General features: G+C 45.0%; 1 protein-coding gene across 2 annotated transcripts; it reads left to right on the forward strand.

Moving 5' to 3' along the window:
• Positions 1–13710: 13710 nt before the first annotated feature.
• SERPINB1 (serpin family B member 1) lies at positions 13711–23235 on the forward strand. Of its 2 annotated transcripts, none has more exons than XM_084796427.1 (7): positions 13711–13805; positions 14839–15014; positions 16546–16683; positions 17824–17941; positions 19459–19601; positions 19976–20143; positions 22721–23235. In XM_084796427.1, the coding sequence occupies exons 2-7, from the start codon at positions 14847–14849 to the stop codon at positions 23123–23125; spliced, it is 1140 nt and encodes a 379-aa protein (XP_084652553.1). In that variant the 5' UTR covers positions 13711–13805; positions 14839–14846; the 3' UTR covers positions 23126–23235. The 2 variants fall into 2 exon arrangements, with proteins under 2 accessions (XP_084652553.1, XP_084652554.1); XM_084796428.1 differs by having other exon boundaries at positions 13755–13804; positions 14830–15014.
• Positions 23236–26951: the final 3716 nt, after the last annotated feature.

The raw sequence follows: 26951 nt of genomic DNA on the forward strand, positions 1-26951 counted from the left end.
CATATTAGTCCTACCAGTCCATGAGCATGGGAGTTCTTTCCATCTTCTGATATCTTTTTCAATTTTTTTTTCTTCAATGTCTTAAAGTTTTTTTATTAGACAAGTCTTTCCCTTGCTTGGTTAGTTATGCCAAAATGTTCTTGAGGCTATTGTGGAGAATGTTTTTTCCCTGATTTCTTTCTTAGTCCATGTGTCATATGTGTACAGGAGGACTATTGATTTTTGTGAGTTAATTTTGTATCCTAATAATTTGCTGAACGTGTTTAACAGCTCTAAGAGTTTCCTAGTGGGATCCACTTATTTATACTATCATATCATCTGCAAATAAAGATGCTTTGACTTTATGCCATCTGACTTTTATCCACTTAATCTCCTTCAGTTATCTTGTTGCTGTAGACAAAACTTCAAGTGCTATACTGAATAAATATGGAGAGAGTGGGCAACCTGTTCTTGTTCCTAATTTTAGCGAATTGTTTTGAGTTTCTCTCCATTTAGGCTGATGTTGGCTATGGGTTTTGTGTACAGTGCCTTTATTATGCTGAGGTGTGTCCCTTATGCCCCTGTCTCAACAGGATTTTTATCATGAAGGATGTTGGATTTTGTTAAAGGCCCTTTTTGCTTCTAATGAGATGATCATGTGGTTTTTGTCTTTCAGTCTGTTATGGTGCATTATATTTATCAATATTGAATCATCCCTGCATCTATGGATAAACCGTATGAGATTACGGTGGATGATCTTTTTGATGTGTTCTTGGATTTGGTTTACAAGTATTTTATTGAGAATTTTGGTCTGAAATAATCTTTCATTGTGAGGTCTTCATATGGTTTAGATATTAGAACAATGATGGGTTCGTAAAACAAATTTCTTCTGTTTCTTTCTTTTTTGTAGAATAAATTGAGGAATATTGGCATTAATTCTTCTCTTACATTCTAGTAAGACTCTACACTAAAACTATTTGGGCCTTTTTGGTTGAGACTTTTAATTACTACATTTATTTCACTAGGGGTTATATTTCTGTTGCATCTGTTCATGTCCTTTACCCATTTTGCATTTTGGGGGGATGGTGATATTAAACTATTTTATTTAGAGGTTTGGGGAAGAATTGAAAAGGTCCAGATGATCTGATGTCCTTGGCAAGGCAGAGCTTGATAGTGTCCCCATTGCTAAAGTTGAAATAATTGTTGTTGTTGTTGTTACTGCTGAGATTTTTAAGTTCTGTACATATTCTGGATATTAACTCTGTGTCATCTCACTTTAGTTAGAATGACTATTATTTCTTAAATCTACACAAATAATATCAAAGCCTGGTGCAAACGCTGAATTAATCACTTCTAAATGTGCCCAAGATACCCAAGAGGCCAACTTAATGAGGAAAGATGTGTTTAGCTCACAATATCAAAGGGTCTGGTCCATGGTGGGTTGGCCCTATGCACTGGACAGAACAGCCTGATTGTAAGTAAGAGCATGTAAAAATGTCAACCTAGACACAGCATGGTCATTACGAGAGACTGAGAAGGGCCAGAATTAGAGGAAGACTGGATAAGACTACCAGAAAACAGAAGTAGTTCTAGTCTTCCTCCTCACAATGGGAAAACATAGTTCACATAAATCTGTTGCATGATTTATGCACACCTAGGTAAGAGGAACCTGAGGTCTTCAAACACAAAGCAATGACAAGAAAAGGAAAACATTATTCTGGTCTGGTCAACACCTATTGCACACATGTATTGAAATATCACACTTGCATATAAGGAATGCATACAAGTATTATATTTTAATCCAAAATCATTTAATTTTTAAGGAGGGAAAATTGGTTTCTATCATCATGTGACTTTTACACACTGTAATGTTGTAATCTGCTTAAACTCTATAGCCCCTGCATTGAACCTACTTTAGTTCCTAGCATAACTATAGTTCCTCTGTTAACACCAGCTCTTAGCATATCAGAAGCCATTTTGACTCCAAGGTACCATTTTGATTATAAGGTGAAATTAAGTCCAAGTTCTCAGGCCACACATGCTGGAAACCAGGAAGGTTCAACACTTACTGCTTAAAATACAATAGGTGATAAGTGCATGTTTTGCTTGGGTTACAGATAAGGCTGAATATCCTACTATGTTTCTTATTCCCAGAGAGCTGGAAAGCCCCAAGAGCTCCAAATCGCAGTCAATCAGCTTAAACTGCTTTGTCTAGCCACCTGGATACATCGTGCTCAGAACAAAATCGATTCTTCCTTATGTTTAACTGGTCAAAATGATGCAATGCTGCCCCTCCCCCTTGCTTCCCACCTGGTTATCTGGTTGTTACCTGGTTACAGTTTTTCTTATGAAAATCCTGCCTTAGAAGCAGACCGATGTCACTGTCTGATTCCTAAATTCAGGCCATGGTCCTGACTGATGAGTTCCTGTTACCAATGTCACAGTTTGTGGCCCTGACCTGTCGGTTATTGTTCAACATTCAAATAAACGTTCATCAATCTGAGACTGGTGTTCAAGTGGTCACTATTAGGCTATCCCTGAACCCTAGCATGCATATGCACACCAAATTGTCAAGCTCCACTCCACAAATTTGGACAACAAAATTAAATTTGATGTTTTCTGTGTAAGGCTAAGGTTCACTTCTATGCTGTAGCAGGACGTTATCTGAATTCTCTGGAAATGTTAAAAAAAAAACAAAAAAAGATTAACTTTGGAATTGCACACAAGATTTCTGAACACACAGACACAATTCACAAGGTTACTAACTCAGGAGTGTGCAGAGGTGGAAATGAATCCAAGAGGTTTTTCTCTGGAGGAATTGTGGTTGTGTAGCTCTTCTGTATGTCTGGAATCCTGTCAGGAAGTGATATTAGTGGTTGAGTATTAAAGTGCATGATGGGATGGTGAAGATATGTCTGTCATTGTGAGTGGGAAGGTTGCAGTGAAAAAACTGAAAAAAAAAAAAAGTCTCCTCAGCCACAAGGTCACCAATGACCACTAGCAGCAATTAGTCATATCGATGTGAAGTGACATGTTGACAGTGACACTTTGTCCCTGTGGTCTCCTCCCCCCCCCACGCCCACCCCCACCCCAGAGCCCACATTCTGAGCTGAACTATGAGAAAAATGTCACACAATGGGAGAGGTTACAGGAAAGGGGCAGGAAGTGGGAGGACACACCCACAGGTGTCAACTCAGACCCTCTTTGCCACATAGCTGTTGTGTTTTGTGTCTGTTGACCTGCCCAACAGAGGAGCAAAAACTAATAAAAATTCCAGCCTCTCTAGTTCCTCTTTTCCCTTCTGCTTTCTCTGCTCACCCTTCTACCTTAGAATTCCCCCACAGGGAACCTCAGCCCTCCTCACCTCTGGGATCTGACCTTGCCTGCTCACCTTGCTGTCCCATAAAAACAAAAGATCAGCCGCTTTGCATAGCAGCTCCTTCTTAGACACCGGATCTTTGAGGGTTTTGACTCACCTTCCATACCAAGCAATTCATAATGTATCTTGCTTCCTCCAGGCTTATTAGGAAGGCGAGTGGAGCTAAGTTACGAAGGTACCCAGGGAAACACACAGGTGACCCCACCCCCCTTGGCAAGCAACAGGCTTAGGAAGGAGGCTCTGGGACTGGCCATATTCTAGTGGGAGAGGTTATAAACAAAGTGAGACTCAGAGACAAAGCCATTTCTCTCTTTCCATTTTAGGCTTCGGTTAACTCATAATGGAGTATTCCTAACAAACAGAAACTTGTTCAGTACATGCTTCTGAAAGCTGAGAAGTTCAGGGTGGAGGGGCTGTGTCGGGGCCCAGCCTTTTGGAATCATTTGGTGCTGGAAAAGGGGGAGGACTAAAGGATGCTACAGAAAGCAAGAGGTTGCCATTAATCCATCTGTGAGGGTGGAGTCCGTATGGCCTGACAGCTTTCTTCAGGACCCAGGAGTGCTGGACTGGGGACCGACTTTCCAACCCATGCCGTCTTAGTGGCTATCCAAACCATAGCAACTTCACTACTGAAGACTGCACCATGCTGTGGGAAACGGTTTGCACAGTGGTATGTGTATAACCCAGCAGGGCTGTGGAACCACGGCCCACCTCAGAGAGAGCTGGCATGTGAGGTTGGTATCCAACTGAACTGACCTGGCCCAGCATCTCTGACGTTTTCTGTTGAAAGAATATCTGGCAATGTGTCTGACCCAGAGGACAGGTGGAAACGTCGACGTTCCCAAATGTCTCACTTCAGATCTGTCTCTTGAGCTCCCCATCCCTCTGAGTGAGTGTACCACCTGCCCTGCTGACAAGTGCCTTAAGTGCAGTCAGGAGCCACGCCTTACCCATCTTCATACAAAATCTTTACGTACTGCTGGGGTTTCCAACTTGACGGGAGTTCCTTTGGTTATTCGTAAAAGAGGCCCCTGGCCCTACCTGGGGGTTTGCTGTGATCCATGTCAGGCCTTCGGGGAGTTTCAAGGTGAGAGGTTGACTGTGTCAAGTAGAGTAAGTTCAAAATCTAAGAAAATGATCGGGGAACACATGGGTTCTTTTTTTGTAAGAATTAAAGCAGAAGAACTTTCTCTTACCCTGATCGAGAAAGAACCATTGCCTGAAACATTCGGTTTTGATTTTTCACTTTCTTTTCTTGGAAAGCCAGAAACCACTTTAGGTTCAGCTTGGAATTTTTAGCATGAATGACTCCATTTTGGTTTTTAGTCTGGTATATTGGGGCCTACTGCAGGAACTTAGTTCAAACCAGTGGCCCACCTGAAATGCGTGCTTGACAGAACCTTCTGGTTTGGTGACCACATCACAATAGCATGGGGAAGCATGCCCAGAGAGTCTACAGAAACTCTATACCTCTCTCCCACACCCTTGCCTGGTGCATCTCCCCCAGAATAAAGCTAATTCTAAGTATACAGCACTTCTAGGTTCTCTGAGTCAAATGAGAAGCAATTTGCCCTGAGAGTAAAAACCCAGTGGCCAGAGAAGGAACACTGAAAAGAGGCCAGGAACAAAAGGAACTGGCTGTGCAGGCAGAGGCAGGAGCAGGCAAGCAAAAAACAACAAAACAAGGTAAACCCACATCCTCTAACATGAGACAGTAAAAAAAAATCTTAATGGCAAGAGTGGAGGAAAATCTCAACAACCTTTTCCATGTGTGTTTTCCAGGCATTATTAAGTTGTGGGATTCTAGCTGCCTGAGAGAACCCAAAGAGTTGTCTGGAAAAGGAAAAGCCATATAAATGTCAGGGATCTGGACATCCCAAAAGTCAGCTGTCCTTCCTGTGTAGAGGTGAATGTCTGAGGCATCTGAACATTCCAGAAGTCATTGGCCTTTGCTGTGTAGAGGTGAATTTCTGTTATCTGGAGGGAGAAGCCGTGCTGTGGCACTGAGACAGCAATGTATGTTGTGTTCTGTAGAAGAAAATGAAAGAGCCTGAGAGGCTGGTGCTTTTGTTTTTGTGACTTCAATCACTCAAACCCCGTGACTTTTTCACAGAAACGTTTCTAGGATTGCTCATTACCTACAACCACAGCCCAGGGCCCAGCATCGCTCAGTGTCAGCCAGCATGCTTATACCATTATAGGGAAATCTTTGGTCAGTTTGGTGGCTTTGAGTTACTTTAACAGGTTAAAAATAAGTTTTTAAACACAGGTTTAAAGGGTCTGGCCCGCAGTTCAATGGCAGAGCATGTTGAGGTCCCAGATCACATGTCCAGTAAGACAAAACAGACATAAAAAAGAAAAAAGTTTGATAATTATTAAGCAGCTTTTCCATATTTCTCTTTCATATATGAAAATAGACTATGAAGTACAAAATTCACTTTTTAAGTTTAAATGTTTCACATTACTTGAAATGCTTATGGATTAATATGAAGTATGTTTAGATTTCGAGGTATTTTGTCTAAAATATATTAGGGGCCAGCGAGATGGCTGAGCAGGCAAAGGTGCTGTCACCAAGCCTGACAACCTGGGCTCTATCCCCTGGACCCACGTGGTAGAGAAGGAAAGAGTCTATTTCCGTAAGGTGTCCTCTGACCACTTTGTGGTCACCGCATGTGGTGAACACACTGGAGTGTGCCCACACTCTTGCACACTGACACACCACGATTGGTTTAAATGTAATAAAATTAAAAATAATTACCCAGTGCTTATAATTATGAGAACAATTTGCCTTTACAGTCACTTTTCATGTGGCATGCACACACCACAGTGTGTGTTTGCCTTTACAGTCACTTTTCACATGCCATGCACACACCATGGTGTGTGTTTGATTTAGCTGTAAAGAAGAATGAAATGACATCTTTTCCAAGACAGCACGTAGAACTGAAGGTAATCATGCCAGTCTCAGAAAGCCAGATTATAGGGACCCCCAGAATAAATACCGACACCCCAAGAGCAAGTTCTCAGCCCCAGAGGGACAAAGGGCAGGGAATAGGAGACAAAGACAGTAGACAGAGGACAGAGGAGCAAGGGGAAAGGGGGAAGGGGGAAAAGGAAGGGGGAGGGGGAAGGAGTATTTTCCCCAGGGTCAAAGGACTGCCTCTGGATAGAGAGGAGACAGACATGACCCATATGCAAATAGCAGTTTATAAAGGTACAAGGGGAAACCCTGTGTCAGGATGAGGTGTCTAGTTTTAATTGGACATGTTAACTAAGTTGACTACAAGGGGCCTTTTGATTGCTGGCCTTCGACTACTTTGGTAGCTGGACGTTGGTAGTCAGCCTCAGGAGGAGGAAGTAGCCAAATAAGGGAGTAGACCTTGGTGGCTAGCTTTAGGAATGGAATCCAACCATTTTTAGCAAGGCAGAGGGAATGGGGGAGAAGAGCAAGGCCTGCCAGAGCCACGTTTGCCATGCTCAGGATGGCTAGACTCCTTTCACAAAAACAGCACCATTTTCCGCCAATGTGCAAGCCAGATTTTTTGTTGTTGCTTTGTTTTGTTTTGACTTGTTTTTAGAGACGGGGTTTCTCTGTGTAGCCTTAGCTCTCCTGGACTCACTTTGTAGACCAGGCTGCCCTCGAACTCACATCACTTCGCCTGCCTCTGCCTCTGCCTTTACCTCCCGAGTGCTGGGATTAAAAGCCAGCACCACCACACTCTGCTCATTTTCTTAAGACATAAAAGTGTGACTACTGAGAGTGAACCCATATTCCTACCAAGGGGGACAAGAGACAGTAAAGCAGGGTCAATCTTAACAAAGTACAATGATATTTATGTGTGAAAATGTAATAACGAAAGCCATTATTTTGCCTTATATAGGTAGGCTAAGTTTAAAATTTAAAAAAGAGAGTTTGAAGCTCTGCCCGGTGGTCCACACCTGTAATCCTGGTATTCAGGGAAGCAGAGGCAGGCAGATCTTAGCGAGTTCGAGGGCAACATGGTCTACAAAGAGAGTCCAAGGCAGCCAATGCTACACAGAGAAACCCTGCCTTGAAAAACCAAGAGAGTGGAGGGGGTGGGGATTTGAGGCTAGCCTGGCCTACAGAGGGAGTTTCGGGGCAGCCAGGGCTACACAGAGAAACTCTACCATTACAAAAAAAAAAAAAAAAACATGTTTAAAATAATCGCCTTTCACTCTTTAGTAAAACAGTATTGTGAGATTTATAATTCCTCATCAATTCAAAGTGTCATGAGGCACATCAAGTGAGTCTCTAAACTGACTGAGAGGGGAACAAACTAATTCGAAATGCTTTCAAAAGAGCAGAGGAAAGACTCTCATGGTACCTGAGAGAAACCGGAGTACTGGCTGGTCAGCATGTGTGACCATCAAGACAAAGCTAAGTCACGTCTACTCTCAAGGGCTGGGGCAGCAGCAATAACTGAGACAGTAGTCTCCCTTTTCATGACGTCAATCACCCATGGCCAACCATGCTCCTAATACAAAAAGGAAATATCCAGAAATATGAATAATGCACTCATAGTATGGACTGTGGCAATATGCGCAGGTCCTCCACAAGGTCCAGCCATACAGGGTCCCAGCTCTGAGAAGGGGATGTGGACAAGGGCTCCTATCTTATCCAAGGAGCTGTCTCCAACTGCTCAGGCCCTGCCTTCCCTCAGTGATGGAGGATGACCTGAGTGTAAACCGAAATAAGTCCTTTACTCTCCAGGTTGCTTTTCATCATAGTGTTTTATCACAGCACTAGAAACTTTGACTGAGACCGAGGGTTTAGATGGGGTGTCATTTTCATCTCTTCTGCTTCATGAGGGTGATCCTTCTCCCTCAGGAGCACTCAGCAACAGGGCGCCATCTTGGAGGCAGACACAGGACCTCCCGGCACCTGGAACTCAAGCTTTCAGTCTCTGAAAGTGAAACAATTTTTAAAACAAATTACTCAGTTTCACTGTTTAGTTATAACACCACAAACTAAGGTATTAGTATCCTGTTTGTACGGTGGCCACAGCAACCACCCCCGAACATGACAAAGGCTTCAGTGAGTGAAGAAGGAGACCGGAAGAGTTTGAGATGTCTGTTGACGGAGCACTAAAGATAACAATGGTGGCAGCGCAGAAGGGGGAGCTTAGGGAGGGCCCAACCCTTCCGAGAGATTTCTTAAGTGGCTTAGATCTGAATGTTGGCAGAAACATGGATGGCAAAGGCAAGTCCAAGTGTATCTAAGATGGAAATGAGGAGCAAGACGTGAGAAACCCAAGGCTGACCTCGCACAAAGCGACAGTGAACTTGACTAATTATGCGCACATGGGTGAAAATGATGCTCATGCTTGTGGGTGAAAGAAAGTAAAAGCCACTAACTAGAATATTTGGTGGAAATCAAAACAAAACAAAAATGTCTCTGTGCGAATTGTTGAGAGTATGTGATTGTTTAATGTACAATAAAAGAGGCAAGTTAAAGGCGATTTACAATCAAAATAGAAGCCAGGTTGGGTTGCACGCACAAGACTGTAATCCCAGCCACAGACAGATAGACATCAGTGAGAGAGGGAGGGCTAGTGAGCACAAAACTTAAAGATTTGGAAACCGGGCATGGTGGCACATGCCTTTAATCCCTGCACTCTGCACTCAGGAGGCAGAGGCAGGTAGATCAATGTGAGTTCAAGGCCAGCCTGGTCTACAAAGCGAGTCCAGGACAGCCAAGGCTACACAGAAAAACCCTGTCTCAAAAAACAAACAAACAAACAAACAAACAAACAAAACCGTAAAGATTTGGGAAATTCTCCATTTAAAGAAAGAACGTGCATACTCAGGAAAGAATACAAAGGGTGTGCCAAAACTAGCCTTTGATAAAGAGGTTAATGTAGCAAGAAGACAGATGCTATTCATTACTGCAAGAGAGCCTGAGTAAGTCATCAATGGATAACCCCCATTGCTATGCCTATCACAGACCAGAATGCCTCAGACAGAGTTTCATGGGAGAGATCAAGGGAGGATCTGGTGCACTATGGGACTTGGGAGTACCACAAAAGCTCCCACATTCCAATGTGACATTCATTGGTTCCTCGGTCTTTCTGGAAATCCTTGATGTTGTGTCAAGGTGTCTCACTGATTGTGAGCTGGAGCAGTATGGCACATTCTCCAGTATTTCAAGGGATGCCTTTAGATGTAGGTCCTAGGCAGAGAACGGCGGCAGACATGGAGCCACCACAGAGCGGTGCCTATTGGAGCCAAGGGTTGTGCCGCTGCAAAATTCCCACCAGGAAGAAGTTTCGCGATACTAAAAGCAGGTCCTCTTCCAAGATTTCTGAGCCAGGGAACTTTATTATGCACTGCTGCAGCCTGGGATAGCCCATAAAGCTGCTGCGTGAGCGCCACCTAGTGGTCATGGGGGATGAGGTCCACAGAGCCCTGGACACCAACTAATGCCATTGCCCTGAGTCCAGGAGGTTGGAACCAGGGGGGGTGTGGTGCGGTTATTCACAAGCCTCAATCTGCCATAGTGCTTGTAATTCTGGGCTTTGGAAGTTTGTAGAGCCTACCACTTTTTCCTTGCCTTTTTAAAAAGGAAAATTTGTCCAAATCTGGTGCTATTTTATTTTGGGAGAAACTAGCTTGTTTGATTTCACAGACTCACTAGGAATATTTTGAACCTCATATCTGATTTTTATAGTACCAGAATTAAGTTGAGGGACCTGGAATTAATATATTTTGTATGAGAAGGACGGTGTCCATTTATATTATTACAGTAAAACTGTGAATTCTCCAGATTCAAGACTCGGCATCTGAACTAGCTTCATCTGGGCAGCCTAGGGAAGTGTAAGGCGCCACAGAAAAAGAGCAGGGAGCACAGGTGTGTCTCTCCCAGTCTCTCCCTGTCTTATAAAGCAGAGAAAGGCAGCAGAGGCAGAGCCACCAAAGAGCTATGTCAGTTGGAGCCAGAGTTTGTGCCACTGCTGAGTCCCCACCAGGATGGTGTTTCACAGAGCTAAAGGTGAGCCTCCTCCAAGATTCCAGATCTGAGGAGCTAACAGCTAAGTTACAGCAGCAGCCACAAGCGCTGGACCCATATAGCTCCTAAGAGCTGACGAGTGCGCCACCTAGTGGTCACTAGGAGGACATGCTAGTTTTCAGTCAGGGGTCCCCACCCTGAGAACCTTATGTAATCTTAATCACTTCTCAAAGCCCCACCTCCAGGAGAACACCACATGCGAAGTGTCAACCTTCTGATGCTTCACAATGGGCATTACATTCAACACGTGAGTGCTCAGGAGACACACTCTAACCATATCCGTACTATAGCAGACATGAGTTTGAGGAGAGCAGGGCTGGAGGGTGGAACATCACAGTTTGAATGTTTGTGTTGTGTCTAAATTTCATATTGAAAGTTGATCTTCTAAGGCTCTTAAAAAGCCCCTTGGGAGTGGGAGTGGGACCTTATACAAGAGATTTTTTGCCCTTTTTGTGATTCCCCTTTCCATGTTTGAGGACACAGAAACAAGGTGATTTTTTAAAAAAAACATTTGTGTATGTGCAAAGGCATGGGTGTGGGAACAAGGACCAATGGCAACAGTGCTTCTTAAGGGGGACACACACATGTCACTGGTGTGTGGAGTTTGGGACTGCATGACCACCCTTAAAAGAATTATTCTGTGTAAGTTGAGATGTCCTGGCGACTTCTTTCCCTGGGACCAAGAGTTATCTTTCTATATACTCAAGCAATGCGACATTGAGCTCACTGCCATGAAACAGGCTACATCTGTTTACCCTGTCACTCTCAGATCAATGGATTGATCTGATTGAAGGATGGAATGCGACAACATCAAATGACCTGCTAGTAGGATGACACCATGGCACTAGGGCACAAGGGCATCCCACCCTGCACTTCCAGCAGAAGCCAGCGCCCTGCAGCACATGCAAAGGGGCGCTGGGCTTGTATGTAGATGTGGGCGGGACTGCTGCCTGACTACCATGCTTTGGTGTACCAGCCATTCTTTGACCTCTGACCTTTTAGAGTGCACGTCCTGGGATTGCTTGTAGCTGGCGTCCTCCAGTGGCCCAGATGGGAGCTGCGTCTGACTCTGTGCTGTGGTGATGCCTCTGACACCTTCCTTCAGGGGATGCCACCGGTGGGCAATAGAAACAGGGAGTGCCAAGGTGTTCAGTCCCCTCGGTACCACCCCAGCCACCTGATCATTCCTGATGGTGGGTGACACTATGACAGCTGTCAAGTGTGTACAGAATGTGACTTCCCTTACTGGACTGGACTGATGAATAAAGTGAAAGAATGACGGAATGACTGCTCCAAGTGGGCTAAACACGGCCAGTAGACTGAAGCAGGCCATTGGGGTTGGGGTAAGACAGGAAGAGAAAGAGAGGGGAGAGAGGGCCAAGCGGGGGGACCAACAGCCAAGGAAACCAAGAAAGCAGATGGATGAACATGGCAGGGTTATATAGGAAAGAGAAGATGGGGAAGAAGAAGCAAGGGCCCTGGGCTGGAGAGTATTAGGGTAGGGGCAGGCTGAGAAGAGCCTCAGGTGCTAAGTGCCACTGGAAGCCAACATGCACTTTGGTATACTAATAGGCACTGAAGTTAGTTAGCCATTTGTTTCTTTGGAACTTGACATAAAGGTCATTTTCTTCAATTCATGTGTGTATATATATAGTTTTGATGCAAATGTGTTAGCATTCAGGGAAGCACCAACAGAAAGTGCCAAAAAAAAGTTATTCTTCAGAGCACTATTTTCCCTTTCTTTTGGCTTATGCTAGGACTCTCCTCACCCCTACCATCCTCACCACCCTACCCCACCTCCACCATCCTCACCGCCCCACCCCACCCCCACCATCCTCACCCCCCACCCCATCCTCACCGCCCCACCCCACCCCCACCATCCTCACCCCCCACCCCATCCTCACCACCCTACCCCACCTCCACCATCCTCACCCCCCACCCCACCCCCACCATCCTCACCCCCCACCCCACCACCACCTTCAGGCTCAAGTGAGTACCAGGCAAGCACTTTCCCATAGAGGTGCACCTTCTGCCCATGCCATGAATTCTAGCATTTAGATTTTTATTAAGTCCTTTTGGCCTCCCGTCATCAAGGGGGTTCTGCAGTTTTGTTGGAAATGGCAGCGAAGTTACCAGATCTGATCAAATCCTGACAGTCTAACTATGGCTGCAATAGACTGTATTCTCTTGCTGCTTTCATTTCGTGCATGTGCTTGCCTATTTTCAGGCTGTGCCTCTCTTCTTTCGGAGAGAGTGGTGTGCACGCACACCTTCCTGTGTGTGCATGTATGCATGTGTACAGGCACACAGACACGCGTGCATGTAGAAGCCAGGGGTCAGCATTGTGAGACTTTCTCGCCTCCTCCTCCTTATTTTTATAGAAAACATTTCTCACAGACCCAGGAGCTCACTGATTGAGCAATATTAGCTGGTTATTGAGCCCCTCTTAGGGATTTGCTGCCCACCACCCGCCACCCACCCCTCACCTGCTGTGATTACAGGTGCTCTGAGATCCAAACTCAGGTCCTCAAGCTTGAGAGGTAAGCAAAGTACCAGCCAACCCATCTCCTCATCCTCCTTAGCTCCCTGGTCCAACAAACGCCAACCCACGTGATGTGACCCCCACTAACAGTAGGACTCTTCCTTTGACACTCTGAAGGAAGTCAAGAAGCACTGGAAAGTTCTGTGACAGATCTAGACACCTAAAAGGAATATAAAGTTGAGTCCATCTAGGTAATAATGGCCTGTGCTAGCCAATTCTAATTTTAATCTGATGGGGAGGGGATGTGTTCAAAGTTGTAATCAAATAGTGGAGAATGGCGGCTTGAGGGGCCTCCCCAGCCTGGCCTGGGCACTGAGCTAGCCTTGGCACATGGAAGACAGAGCAGTCGAGGGTGTTGCTTGGAACTGGTACTCTGCTATCTAATCCAAGGGCCACAAACAGCTTCTACACACACACACACACACACACACACACACACACACACACACACACACGCCTCCCCCCCATACACACACATACCTCACACACACACAAAAAAAGAACCCCTAGCGTTTTACAGTGTTTCAGTAGAATTCAAAAGAGAATCATCTAACTTGTAACAGAAGACATTTATCCTCTTAGCCACCCACAGCTCAGGAAGAAATAATTTATTGGGTCTCTGCTTAGAGAAGTAGAGAAAAGCCTGGAACTGAGAAAAAAAGAACAGCTCGTCCAGGGAGTTCCCGCAAACCTTCTGCTTTTATTTTGCCAGCCCTGCAAGCTCAGTTTTAAGCAGTCACAAGAGAAGGAGCCGCTCCACCCGGCTTGGCCTTGACAGCAGGACACTCCCCTTCCGCATACTATAAGGGCTGCCGCTGGTCCTGGACGTTTCACTTCCTCTAAGATCTGCAGCAGCTGGAGCCAGACCTGCTAAACTGCAGGTAAGGCCCGCGGGTGGCATCTCAGGAAAGTGGCTGGCAGGAGGGACGCAGACCTCCAGCCTACTGCTATCCACAGGCTTCTCCCTTCCTCACCCTCACCCAAGCCGCAGCTCCGTGGATCACCAGCGCCACCTGACGCCTGGCCAGAGGGAGAATGGAAATCCCAGCCAGAGGTTTTCTTTCCCGGGGCTTGCTTTTTGAACCTTGAGGCAGGGTCAACCCTGCCTGCAGGGAGCCTGGGAAGGAAGCGAGTGAGACCCTAGATCCTCAGACAGTGAGTGGATGCGACCTTGGTCCCTAAACAGCCCCATCCACTCAGCTGTGACTGGCCTGTACTTGGACACACTGAGGCTCGGAGTGTAGAGACCCAGATAAGTTAGCAGATGCCCCGCCCCCAAGCGGAGCTTATCCACTGCAGGCGTGAGCTGGATTGCAAAAGGGACTGGGGGGGACGGTGCGGGGGCGGGGGGGGGGGGATGGAGTGTTCCTCTTCCCTGTCACCCAAAGCTTGACCAGCAGAGTGGCATTCTCAAACTTACACATCCCATTCCATCTAAGACTGCCACCTTGACCGCAGGCATGAAGAAACAAATCCCTAAAATGAAAACATTGCCATCTTTACCAGACTCCCTTGTACTCAGAGTAGGTCTCTGTGGTTTTCTGGATCCGTTGCCCAGATGAACAAGGACTTGGGAGTCCACAGGGAAGAGAGATATGTGAGCTCCAGCAGAAGGATTGTAGTGTGGGAGCAGTGCCGAGGTCACTGGCCTGCTGCCTCTTTAGACACACCTGTCTGGAAAGTTAGAGCCATAAGACACCCCTGGCCCTGGGTCCTGTCTGGCCCCACCTTTGTATGCTTGGGGGAATATTCTTGTCAACTTTAAACTGACAGGGTGTGGGGAGGGAGTGGATAAATCCAAACTGCAGGGCCTCGGGTGCTGGTAAAGTTGACGCTGATGGTCTTGCTGGCTTAGTAGCTGGGTGATGCTGACCTCTCCTCATCCCCCACCCCACCCCCACCCCCGTGTTGCAGCCTTCAGCATGGAGCAGCTGAGTACAGCCAATACCCTCTTTGCCTTGGAGCTGTTCCGCACCCTGAATGAAAACAACTCCACCGGAAACATCTTCTTCTCCCCCTTCAGCGTTTCTTCTGCCTTGGCCATGGTCTTCCTGGGGGCCAGAGGCAGCACTGCAGCCCAGCTCTCCAAGGTGAGCAGACGCAAGCCCCGTCAGCTCTCACTCCCAGCTCCCTGCTAACAGCTGTGCCTCCGAGCTCTTCTGGTGTATTCCCTAAACCATGTCGAACCGAGTTCAGTAGCTACTCGTGGTGCGGTGAGACTTGCAGAAAAGCCCCGAAGAACAGTCAGCTGTTGATTTACCACCAGCTTTAACTGAGCATGGGCACTTTCTGTTCAGCTGGGGACACAGAGTGAAGACAATGACAGTACCTGCGGCTTGGCGCTCCCACCATGCGCCTCCCTGGAGCTAGCTGTTCCCCGGTGTTCTTTTGCATGGACCCACCACTTCTCATAAACCATGCTGTAATACAGTGTCACCTTTGAGCATGAGAGATATGGAACATGCTACAGCAAGCAGCTTGGTGGTGGTGCCTGTTTGTGGGGACCAGATAAAAGGCAGCCACCTGCCTGTGTTCCCAGGGTCAACCCTGTGCCTCGCTTTGGCCTGATTTGACTGGCTGGGGCTCTGCAGGAGGAAGGATTGAGAGTCCCTGTGGCCTCATGAACAGAAACCACGCCCTCCTACCCCACCCCTGGGAGGCAGCAGGCCACCTTTGCCTCTATCCCCACAGCTCCCTAGTCTTCCTTAAAGGGTGTGGAGGGGACTTCCGCTCTTGGCCTTCCCTTTTCTGAGAGGGAAAATCTGCCACCTTTGGAAACCTAGGCAGGATGGGATCAGGAACTGTTTCCTAACTGACCTGCCTGGCTCTGTTGCACCTGTTGCTAGGTGTTCCTCACAGTCACATCTGCTTCAGTATTGGGCCTTTTACCACTGACAACTTCAGGGGAAAAAAAAAAAAACTAGTTTCCCCTTCCCCTCTCCAGTTCAGTCCAGTAGGTGTGTCCAGGTAGCGACTGAACCCTGCATACCTCCGTGAGTAGCATGCACTGTGGACCCTGTCTGCTCTTTGTCCTTTGTCTTAGAAGTGAGTAAGCAGGCCAGCCTGGGCCCCATAAAACTATAAAGGGAGAGCCTGTTCATTTGCAACTGGCAGATGAGGAATTAAAGTCTCACCAGAAGAAATTTAAGGAAGTTATTTTTCAAGGAGTTGTGGTCTTTAGTAAGATAACCAAAAAAAAAAAAAAAAGGCCTCAGTCAGTCCTACCTTTCTGGTCTCAAACTAGGTATGAGCCTTATGTTCATTGTTTATTTACTTCTGAGATTATTGATTTTTAGGCAAAGTTATATATGGCACAGAATATAAATATGAACATGCCATTTAAGCATTTTCGAAAACATCAGATATATTTAATGTGTTAACTATTCACATTTGTGAAACTATTAAAAATTATTTAAAAGCCATGTCTAATTATTATGTCTTTCTGAGCCATAAAATTCTGGTTCTATTTTGTTTGCTCTCCCAATGACATAATAATAAAATACCAGGCTGTAGCTACTCAGTATAATGGAAAAAAAAATAGTTTGTTGGAAGTAGACACCAACGAATGACTTCATAAATTCAAAGCAAATGATTGTATAAGGAATGTTTTCTTTACTCTAGACTTTTCATTTCGACACTGTTGAGGACATTCATTCACGGTTTCAAAGCCTGAATGCTGACGTGAGCAAACGTGGAGCTTCTCACACTCTGAAACTTGCTAACAGACTGTATGGAGAGAAAACCTACAATTTCCTTCCTGTAAGTACTGAGCCCTTCACACTCTGAAACTTCCTGAGGCGGCACAGACTTTCCCAGCACAGCCATGTTGCAGGCCATTCATAAAAACAGTGAAGAACGCTGGTGGAACCTTCATCTCATTGTCTTTCTCACGAGAAGATCCTTCCTAGATGGTTTATTATAGCAAACACAAGGGCTAAAGGGATGGCTCAGTGGGGAAGAAAGCTTCCCATGCAAGCGTGAGAACCTGAGTTTGGATCCCAGCACCCATGAAAACCGCCAGGCGTGGCTTCATGGTCTCCTGTAACCCCAGAATGTGGGATGGAAAGATGAGGAGCCCTTGGGTTTGCGGGTCACCAGCCTCGCCAGGTTCAGTGAGAGACCTTGTTTCAGAATATAAAACAGAGAGTGAGAACAGGGCACCTGACATCATCTCTGGCCTCCATGACTAGAGGTATGCACACACATATACACATATGTACACACATATACACCCCACTCACACACATACATATATACACGTACACACGCAAAGCGAAGGCGGATCCAAACACCCACTTGAAGTATAATCAGCAGTTGCTGATTTATGAAAATGTTATTGTAGGATTCAAAAGTAATTAGTAACTTTTATATTAACACCGGAAATGTTATACAAAGGGCTGTGCTTACCTGCACTGTACCCTTTAAAAAATGGTTAGAACAAAGCATATGGAGGCAGAGTGAGGCAGATCTCTGTGACTTTGAGCCCAGTGTAGTCTACAAAGTGGGTTCCAGGACAGCTAGAGCTGTTATACAGAGAAACTCAGTTTGAAAAACCAAAAGATGAAGAAGAAGAAGAAGAAGAAGAAGAAGAAGAAGAAGAAGAAGAAGAAGAAGAAGAAGAGAGAAGAGGAGGAGGAGGAGGAGGAGGAGGAAGAGGAGGAGGAGGAGGGGGGAGGGGGGAAGAAGAGGGAGTGGGGGAGGGATGGAAGGAAGGTAAAAAACGAAGAGAATGGTTAGAGCAATACATTTAGTGTTATGTGTTATTCAATACAATAGAAAGCTGTAAAGTTTTGGCTTTAGTAAAACTTCTTCATTTTCATGATTTTTTTCTTTTCTGAATTTTAGAAACCTTCTATAGTAAATAGGAGTTATTCATGGCATTTCCTTTTTTACAAATAGGAGTTCTTAGCTTCAACCCAGAAAATGTACGGTGCTGACTTGGCCCCTGTGGATTTCCAGCATGCCTCTGAGGATGCAAGGAAAGCAATAAACCAGTGGGTCAAAGGTCAAACAGAAGGTGAGAGGCCAAGCAGCACTGGCTCTGCTAGTCACCTTTCCCGTGCTGTAGCTCATCCCCGACACAATGGAGAAAAGGCTCACTTTGACGCACAGGTTGGAAGTTTCCATCTATAACCAACTGGACTTATTGCTTTGGCCCAATGGCAGCACTGCTCCTCCTTTAAGGCAGCATGGCAGAGGAGGCCCACTCACCTCACTGGTGAATAAAAATCAAGAGGGAGAGACCAGTGTCTCACACTCACTTTCAATAGCAGTACCCATTCCCCAAGGGAGGGTGATGATGAAAGCCTACAATCCCAGCACTCCAGACTCTGAGAAAGGAGGAGAGCCACATGGCAAGAACCTGTCACAAAACCAAAACAACAAAAAGAAAACACACTCCCCAATGGTCTAAAGATCCCTCCCCCCTCAACTAGGTCCACCTTTTAAAAGTTCCTCCGCCTTCCATTGCATTATGGGCCAGAGACCAAACCTTTAGGACATGGGCCTTTGGGGGACCCCTCTGAATCCTAGCAAGCCATTGTACACAGATTCTTCCTCCTCCTGCACTCTCATTTGCATATCCTTTCTTCCTTCCTCAACTCCCCAAATCCTGGCTTATGCACACTGACACTCAGATGCTAGTCCTTAGAATAAGGGACAATCTCAGATGTCAGGAATCTATCAGAGAAGTACAAACATGATTAGGTGTTGAGTATCTATGGTTTACCTTAAACTACAATTAAAAGTTAAAACCAACATTAAAATGCAAAATAAAATTAATACAAATGCCTGTCCAAAAGTGTTTAGTTCTCATACGGAAAGAAATGAGATGTGAAACCTCAACATAACACATGAAATCAGTATTTACAAACTGTGGCAGTCTTGGTGTTTTTGGCCAACATCTTGTCCAGTAACTCAGAGGTCCTGGATACAGAGTGACTCACACTCTGGGCTCAATTCAGCTTTGTAATGGATCTCTCCCCAGCCTTGTTAGTGGGTGAGTCAGCACCTAGGGGATCCTGTCTCAGATTCTGTCAGTTTCCAGCAGTGTATCAGAGTGTGGGGAAAGTGGCTTCTGTTTCTATAGACTTAACCATTGGGTATGTCTTAGCTCTTCGATATTTGTTCAAAGTTCTTTTCAGGCTTCCATTTAACAGATAGGAAGACATTATTTGCCAGTATAAGGAACAACCATTCATAAAATAATGGTTATTACTTCTATCCAGGAAAGGAAAACTTTCTTGTTTTAACCCTTTGAAGATATTTGACTTACTTTAATAAATTTTTTTTTTCCTAGTTCAAGGGATAGAACTTAGGACTTCGGGGCACACTAGGCACATGCCTTTTGAATCTTACAGTTTGGTTTATTTGAAATAAAAATTAGACAAGTGGGTCTTCCCTAACTTAACACTGAGTTAAAACAAAATAAAGTGTGAGGTCTATGTCTGAGTCACATTTTAGAGGTAATAAATTATCAGTTTAAATTTGGAATTCCAATACTGAACTTTTAAAAAGCTTACTTTATCTTTTCAGGGAAAATTCCAGAACTGTTGGCTGTGGGTGTGGTTGACAACATGACCAAACTTGTGCTGGTGAATGCCATCTACTTCAAGGGAATGTGGCAGGAGAAATTCATGACACGGGACACAGTCGATGCGCCATTCAGACTGAATAAGGTCAGATGACACCACCGTCCTGGGCTGGTCTTGTTTGTTTGTGTGTGAGTGCTGGGGATATAGCACAGGGCCTCCCCATGCTAAGCCAGGGCTTTACCAAGGGTACTCTACCCAGAGACCCTCAGTTCCTCTCTACTCTAGCAGACAAGAAGGAATAATTTGACTGATTTTTGTTTTGTTTTTTGATTCTTTGTTTTGTGAGACAGGATTTCTCTGTGTAGCCTTGACTGTTTTGGATTCATTGTAGACCAGGCTGGCCTTGAACACACAGCAATCTACCTGCTTCTGCCTCCCTGAGTGCTGAGATTACAGGCCAGGTGTGTGCGACACTGCCAGTTGAGTGACTTTATTTTATTTATTTTTTAACAATTCAGAAAGACATAAAAACAGTGAAGATGATGTATCAAAAGAAAAAATTCCCATTCGGTTTCATTCCGGACCTGAAGTGCAAGGTGCTGGAGATGCCTTACCAGGGTGGAGAACTCAGCATGGTCATTCTGCTGCCAGAAGACACTGAGGACGAGTCCATGGGTCTTAGGAAGGTAACTGGCTCTCAACGTCATGATTCATGTTTCTGTTCACGTAAGAGGATTTATACTTCCTGTGTATATGCTGCACTATAAACACTTGTTGTTCATCCACAGACTTTACCCACAATCCCTTGCCAGTACACTGGCACTTTTGTCACTATGGTCCATCAGGGCTTACTCCTCTGAGGCCTTATGTTTATACAGTTACTAGTATTATTATTACTATTATTCATTATTTGCAGTGCCCAAGTACCTCAGGCTAGGTGAGTGTTGTGTCACTGAGCCACACTCCCAGCCCAGAAGCCTAAAGTTCAAATGTTCATGATACTTCCTGCCCTCAGTGATCCACTGTGATGGGAGAACATCTAGAGATTTAAAAGTTAATGCACCGGTGTTTTTTAAGTAACTTTGAAGGAATTATACTCAGAGTTGATTTCCATCTTTAGGAACTGGGTGTCTCCTGGCTGGGTTAGAAGTAGACAGAATTGTGAAGATCACAGTTTCCCCTCACAAGTCCTAGGCTGCACTGTGGCTTAGCTCTTGTTCCTTCCCAGCCCACACTTGCAATCAGGGAGGAGCCTGCTGTCAGTCAAATGCATAGAGTATGTACTGAGGTGAATGTGGTCCACTTGTCAGTTGTGCTTTCTTGCTGATAATTTATGTTATTATAAAATGAGGCTCTAATCTCAAGAAAGGAATTTTCTCGATCCGTAAGGTCAGTGATTCTCTTTTAGCACAATAGAGCTATGGTTCTCCTCTTCCTGGGGTGGAGGGATGGGGGGTGATGGCCACTAGCCCCCTGAGCAGAAGAGCAGGAGACAAGACACAGAGCCTGGAAGGCCATAAGCATGAAGGAGATCGAACACTCCAGGATCCACTCAAGAGATGGCTCAGCTTTAATCAGGGAGAGCAAAGGCTATGTAGCCCTTGGGGATGGGGGGGGGGCTTCTAAGATAGATGTTCATAATTGGTTGTAATCAGGCTCCTTAAGCCTTCCTGTTCTGCTTTGGCAGTACATGCCTAACGTATGATTGGGAACACAGTACCTAATTATCCTATAGGGGCAGGGAAGGGGGAGCTAGCAGGGAGTTGTGTCAAGGACAATATGTCAAATGTGTTTAGGGATGTCTATGCCTAAAGACACTCCCCCAGATGGAGTCAGACAGAGAGCAGGAGGTCCTGCTGGGGAGAGGGAGTCCTTCACCTAACCCCGAGCTCAGAGCGGGTATCCGCACTGGGAGGAATACAACCTCAAACAATGAGGTTTTTCCAACATCTCCTCTTATTTTATTTTTTAATGAAGATGTGTTATGGTGAACTTTAAGAAACCTATCGTCTATTTCACAGGGATCTGGAGTCTGGTAAAGTACCATGGCCTGACTGGTAGTTAGTGTAGCAATGGTGGTAATCTGTTGCCAGAGGAATTATCTGAGGGAAGGAGCAAGCATCAGAATAAAACATAATGCAATTAGAAGGCTAATTAGGGACAGGAGCTAGGAAAACAAAGGGTTTTGAACCAACGTAATTGGTAGTGGGTTAAAATCTCAATAGTAAGTATGTACAGAGTTTTTTTTGAGGGTGTTAAATTGGCTTTAAAAACATTTCCTATATTTACATAAAGGTAGCATTCCTTCCTGAATTTCATGTAAGTGATCATGATCAGCGGTTATTAAATTTTGTGTTCTCTCATTTTGGAGTTTAACCCAGTAAGAGAGTTCATCTGTCACTAGAAACATTTAGGGCTGTCACCTGATATTTATATGGTACATACATCAGTTTATTCAATGGTCACACAATGCCACTCTGCCCTATTCTACTCAGCTCTCCTCCAGTCCATGCACAAGGTCTTGCTGTGCAGCCTACCTTGGCCCTAAGCTCACAGCCCTCCATCAGTGGCTCCTGCGTGCTGGGGTTGCAGGATGTCTGCCCCCATATCAGCTGCTTGTCCTTGTTCTAAGTGAACTAAGTCCCATATATTTTGTCCCTTTTTTATTTTTACCCAGGGGTTATTAGAGACTATTTCAGCTCTTGTGGACTTTATAGATCACTGCCACTTTACAAAGTTTCAGAATAAATAGAAGAAACTTCTAAAAGTGTCCCTTGGGCCATTCAAGTACTTAGCTAATAAAACCTCTTCTAGCTCATCAGCCAGGTGATTCAGTGTGATGGGGGTTTAAGAAATGCTGAGTGCATGGAGGAATGGATAGATGGGTGGATTGAAATAGGGATAGAAGAGAAGAATAAGTGAATGGAAAGAGTGAGGGAGTGAGGCAGAGAGAAATGCATAGATGAGTGGATGATGGGTGGATGGATGAATAAATGCATGGGTGGAGGGGTGGATGACTAGAGGGGAGGATGAATGGATGACAGACCTGTTGTTCAATGTTTTGTACTTGGACCCTCAAAAACCTGGAAAATAGTTCTGCTGGATTCCCCCAGTCATCAGACCAATATGAAATCTAGGTGGAATCTGTTTGGGCAGAAACCATGAAGGAAGCCTACAAGCAGTGATAACTGTGCACTCATTCATTTAAATAGCACCACATTACACTAATAAATTAGCTCCTTTCTGCCTTACATTAATTCCAGATTGAGGAGAAATTAACTGTGGAAAAACTGCGTGAATGGACCAAACATGAGAACTTGGAGAACATTGATGTCCATGTCAGACTGCCCAGGTTCAAGATGGAAGAGAGCTACTTTCTTAACTCCAACCTCGGCCGCCTGGGAGTACAGGATCTTTTTACCAGCAGCAAGGCTGATCTGTCTGGCATGTCAGGATCCAGAGATCTTTTCATATCCAAAATTGTCCACAAGTCCTTTGTGGAAGTGAATGAGGAGGGAACAGAGGCAGCGGCTGCCACTGCAGGCATTGCTACATTCTGTATGCTGATGCCCGAGGAAGAATTCACAGTGGATCATCCGTTCCTTTTCTTCATTCGGCACAACCCCACAGATAACGTGCTCTTCCTTGGCAGGGTCTGTTCCCCATAAAGAAAGAGACTTTAGGGTTACAAGCCAGAGCTTACAGTTTCATTGCCTGAGATTTTAATAGTGATTATTTTCATTTATCCTTGCCAATAAAACCTCTATCCAGAAACCAATCTTTAGTTTCTTTTGTATGTTCAATCCTGTTGTGTCCACACATGAAGCAACCTATGGAACTGACACACTCTACTGACAGGCATGAAAATGTATGGCTTGTTCCAAAGTCAGTTATTTCTCAGTCTAGGAATAGACTAACGCTAAAATGAGAAGATAAAACTGATAAGCAAAAAAGTACTAGTCAAATGAATGGACCCAAGATAACAATTGCTCTCTACTTTCTTTAATGCTCTATAGATGAAACCATGCCTTTTTAGAGAGGGAAAGAGAGAGAGAGAGAGAGAGAGAGAGAGAGAGAGAGAGAGAGAGAGAGAGAGAGACAGACAGACAGACAGACAGACAGACAGATAGACAGACAGACAGACAGACACAGAGACAGAGAGAGGCAGATAGAGACAGAGAGACAGAGACAGAGACAGACAGAGAGACAGAGATTTTGAAGCCACAGCAGAAGGCATCTCTAGTTGTTGAAGGGATGGTTAAAAGTAAATATACCATAGGAAAAAAGACCACTGCAGGATCCCCTCCTCATGAAGACACACCTTCTCCATGATTCTGTCCTGCACGATTAGTATCCTCATTAATTAGCTTCTCTGTGTTTTTTGATAAAGCCTCTTGACCTCCATTACTCAGGTTGTTATGGTGATAGGATGGCTTTGTGCAGTGGTGGAAGGACTTAAGTTGGGGGCTCTTGCATTGCTATGCCCCTTTGTCATATGCACCCCTTTGGATGTGGCTTGAGAGTCTACATTGTGTCATTCCACAAGACTGGTGGATCTTAACCAATCTAAGACTTGTTAGGACCTGCAGGTCAGGTGATGCCCATCCTTTTCTCCCTGGTCTCAGGAAAGCCAAGGCTATATCCACAAGGGCAATTGGTCTGACAGTAGGGATGGTGGTGAGCACCATCTTCCTTTTCTCCACCCCCACACCAAATACCAGCACCCACTGTACCCCAGGTTCTCCTAGCTGTAGTAGGAAAGACAACAGCAGTGAGCACTGCCTCAGCAGCTCTTCCTTTTGGGCTGCTCCCTTTAGTTTGGAGGAGGAATGTTCCCTCAAAGGCCCATATATTAATAGTTTTGAGTCCCTATAGTGTTCCTGGAAGATGGTGAAGCTTTTAAGAGGTGAGGGATGGGGCTTCAAGGGAAGTCTTCAGATCATGGTGGACTGTGTCCTAGAAGTGGGTGTCTGGAACCAGTCTCTTCTTTGTTGTACTCTGCCTCTCTGTGAGCTGCCTGGGTTTACTCCCTGCTGCTTGCCATTTACACCTGGCTTTGCCACCAAGACCATGTGACCATGGACAAGAGTCTGAGACCAAGTCATCCTTTGCTTTCTAGAGGCCTAAGGTACTTGTCATGGAAACAGGAAGCTGACTAACACATCCATCTAGCAACACCTACTGTTTTAGTTCTGAACAGTGTACATCATACACAACTAAATCCCAGGGTCTAAGCAACTCTGCTCCAGTCCTTTCTACCTACGAGGTAACTACAAGTTAAGTCGTTAAGGGTCAACCACATTTTAACGACACAGATCACAGACTAGTCTCAGAGTCACATATTTTATAAAACAAAGACAAACCCATTTCATTAAATCCAGCCCCTAAGAGAACTAAAACACCAAGGAAACAAGCATCGTCAGCAGTGGGGTGCTGCGGCATGGGAGGAATTACTGCAAGAGCCAAGAGAAGCTGCGAACCCACAGGGCTCCTGTGCCTCAGCAGCACCTGCCAGTCTGGAGGAGGCAGGAGAACTGAGTGGCAGACTGTGTCACTGGTAAGGCACAGGGACACAGTTTGGCCTTTCAAGAGTGGGACCCTGTTGTTCTCCCCCAGCCTGTGCATGAAAATCTCCCAGGGCAGCTGTGCCTCTGGACAGCTCTTTTTTCCAATGCTAAATCTGCATCTGCTGCAGTGGGCATGCACAGATACCACCTGAAGTCATCTCCGTTGGGGCAGGCAGGCATCATCCTTAAGCCCTGAATCATTATTACAATCTGATTTTCAAGTACAGTATCCAGAGTGTAATCAAAGATAACTGTGAGGATGGGGAGCCATGGCAACAGAGCCCCAAAGCAGCACAAACAAAAGATAATAGCAGCAGTGGAAGACTCCAGATCCTGCTGTCTCCCATAGAAACCAGAGAACAACAGTTTTTGAAGATAAAGTCAATGAAAGCCAAGGTCAAACACTTCAGCAGCAGTTGCAAACTTACAAAAGACACTGCCCATCTGAATGAAAAGGGACAGGAAACCTCAGAGCTTAAGGATATATTAATAAGTTATTTCCATAGAAAAACAGACAACAAGAGAAAGAATTCGTAGATTTTTAAATCTGATGATGCAATCCATTAAAATGATTAAATAATGAACTAATTTTTAGTTTCTTCTAGGAAGTCAAATATAGTCAATAAACCTCCAAAATCAAAAGTAAGTATGGAAAATACAGAAGGAATGATAAACAGCTCAAAGGAGGTTGGATAAAGCCAGGTGGTGTTAATCCCAGCACTCAGGAGGCAGAGCCAGGCAGATCTCTAAGTTCGAGGCCAACCTGTGGTCCTCCTTGTTATTTAGCTTCTGTAGGTCTGTGGATTGTGGTGTGGTCATCCTGTATTATATGGCTAATATCTACTTATAAGTAAGTATATACCATGTGTGTCTTTCTGAGTCTGGGTTACTTTACTCAGGATGGTCTTTTCTAGTTTCATTCATTTGCCTGCAAAGTTCATGATTTCCTTGTTTTTAATAGCTCAGTCTCTACGTGGGTGCCTAATATGGGTAGCAAGGGCTGTCCCTGAAATGGACTCTGTTGCCTGTTCATTGATGGCTTCTCCCTGACAAGGCAGCCTTGCCAGGCCACAGAGGAAGAGGATGCACGCAGTCCTGATGAGACTTGATAGGCTGTGGTCAGAGGGTAGGGGAGGAGGGCACGCCCTTTCTGAGGACTAGGGGAAGGGAGTTAGGGGGAAGAGGGAGAGTAGGTAGGACCGGGAGGAGATGAAGGAAGGGGCTACAATAGGAAAGTAAAGTAAATAAAATTTAAAAATATAAATTATTAAAAAAACAGTAGCAAGAGTGGCTAGAGTTCACCATTCATACAGAATTACAATAAATGATCCAGGTTTGGAGTTTGTGACTCAGCTCTATATGCCTAGGACACTGGTGCAAGAGGTCATGTGGTTGAAGTTTGCTGGCACAACATCACAACACTTTGAGACTCCAATTCTAAATAAATAGAAGCAAATACTAATGCAGAAGTCGTAGAGCAGGGGGTTGAGTTTAATGTTTTGTGGTCCTTGGGCCGTAGTCTCTAGCACTTCCTTCCATTGCAGAAAAACTCCCAAGGTCCTTGCGTTGTCTGGGAAGACAGACCAGGGATGGGCTCTGAAATGTCTAAGGTCTGGAAAAACTGTAAAATTATTTGACAGTGTCTCTATTAAACCAAAGAGAAACAAACAATGTACAATCAACCCAAAGATGGCAAGGAGGGAAGAGATTATGATACAACAAACAGGAGAAAAATAACAAGACAGCATGTGAAAGTAGGTATTTTAAGTAACCATTTGACATACAGCTTGACTAAATGTTTTAGTTAAGAGACAAAGATGGTCAGTCTGGGTTTAAAGGCTATAATATTTAAAGGAAACGTAATTTGAAAGGAAAAAAAGATATTTCACAGGCTTGAATAGGAAAGGGTTCTCACAGGCTCATGTGT

Source organism: Acomys minous (genome assembly GCF_964271855.1).
Source record: "Acomys minous genome assembly, chromosome: 9".
NCBI lineage: Eukaryota > Metazoa > Chordata > Mammalia > Rodentia > Muridae > Acomys > Acomys minous.

Bases quoted from the DNA above. Each gene is read 5' to 3' on its own strand.
- SERPINB1 (XM_084796427.1), top strand. From the start codon at position 14,847: ATGGAGCAGCTGAGTACAGCCAATACCCTCTTTGCCTTGGAGCTGTTC. The intron at 15,015-16,545 runs GTGAGCAGACGC...TCTTTACTCTAG, and splicing joins CTGCAGCCCAGCTCTCCAAG to ACTTTTCATTTCGACACTGT. The intron at 16,684-17,823 runs GTAAGTACTGAG...TTTTACAAATAG, and splicing joins AAACCTACAATTTCCTTCCT to GAGTTCTTAGCTTCAACCCA.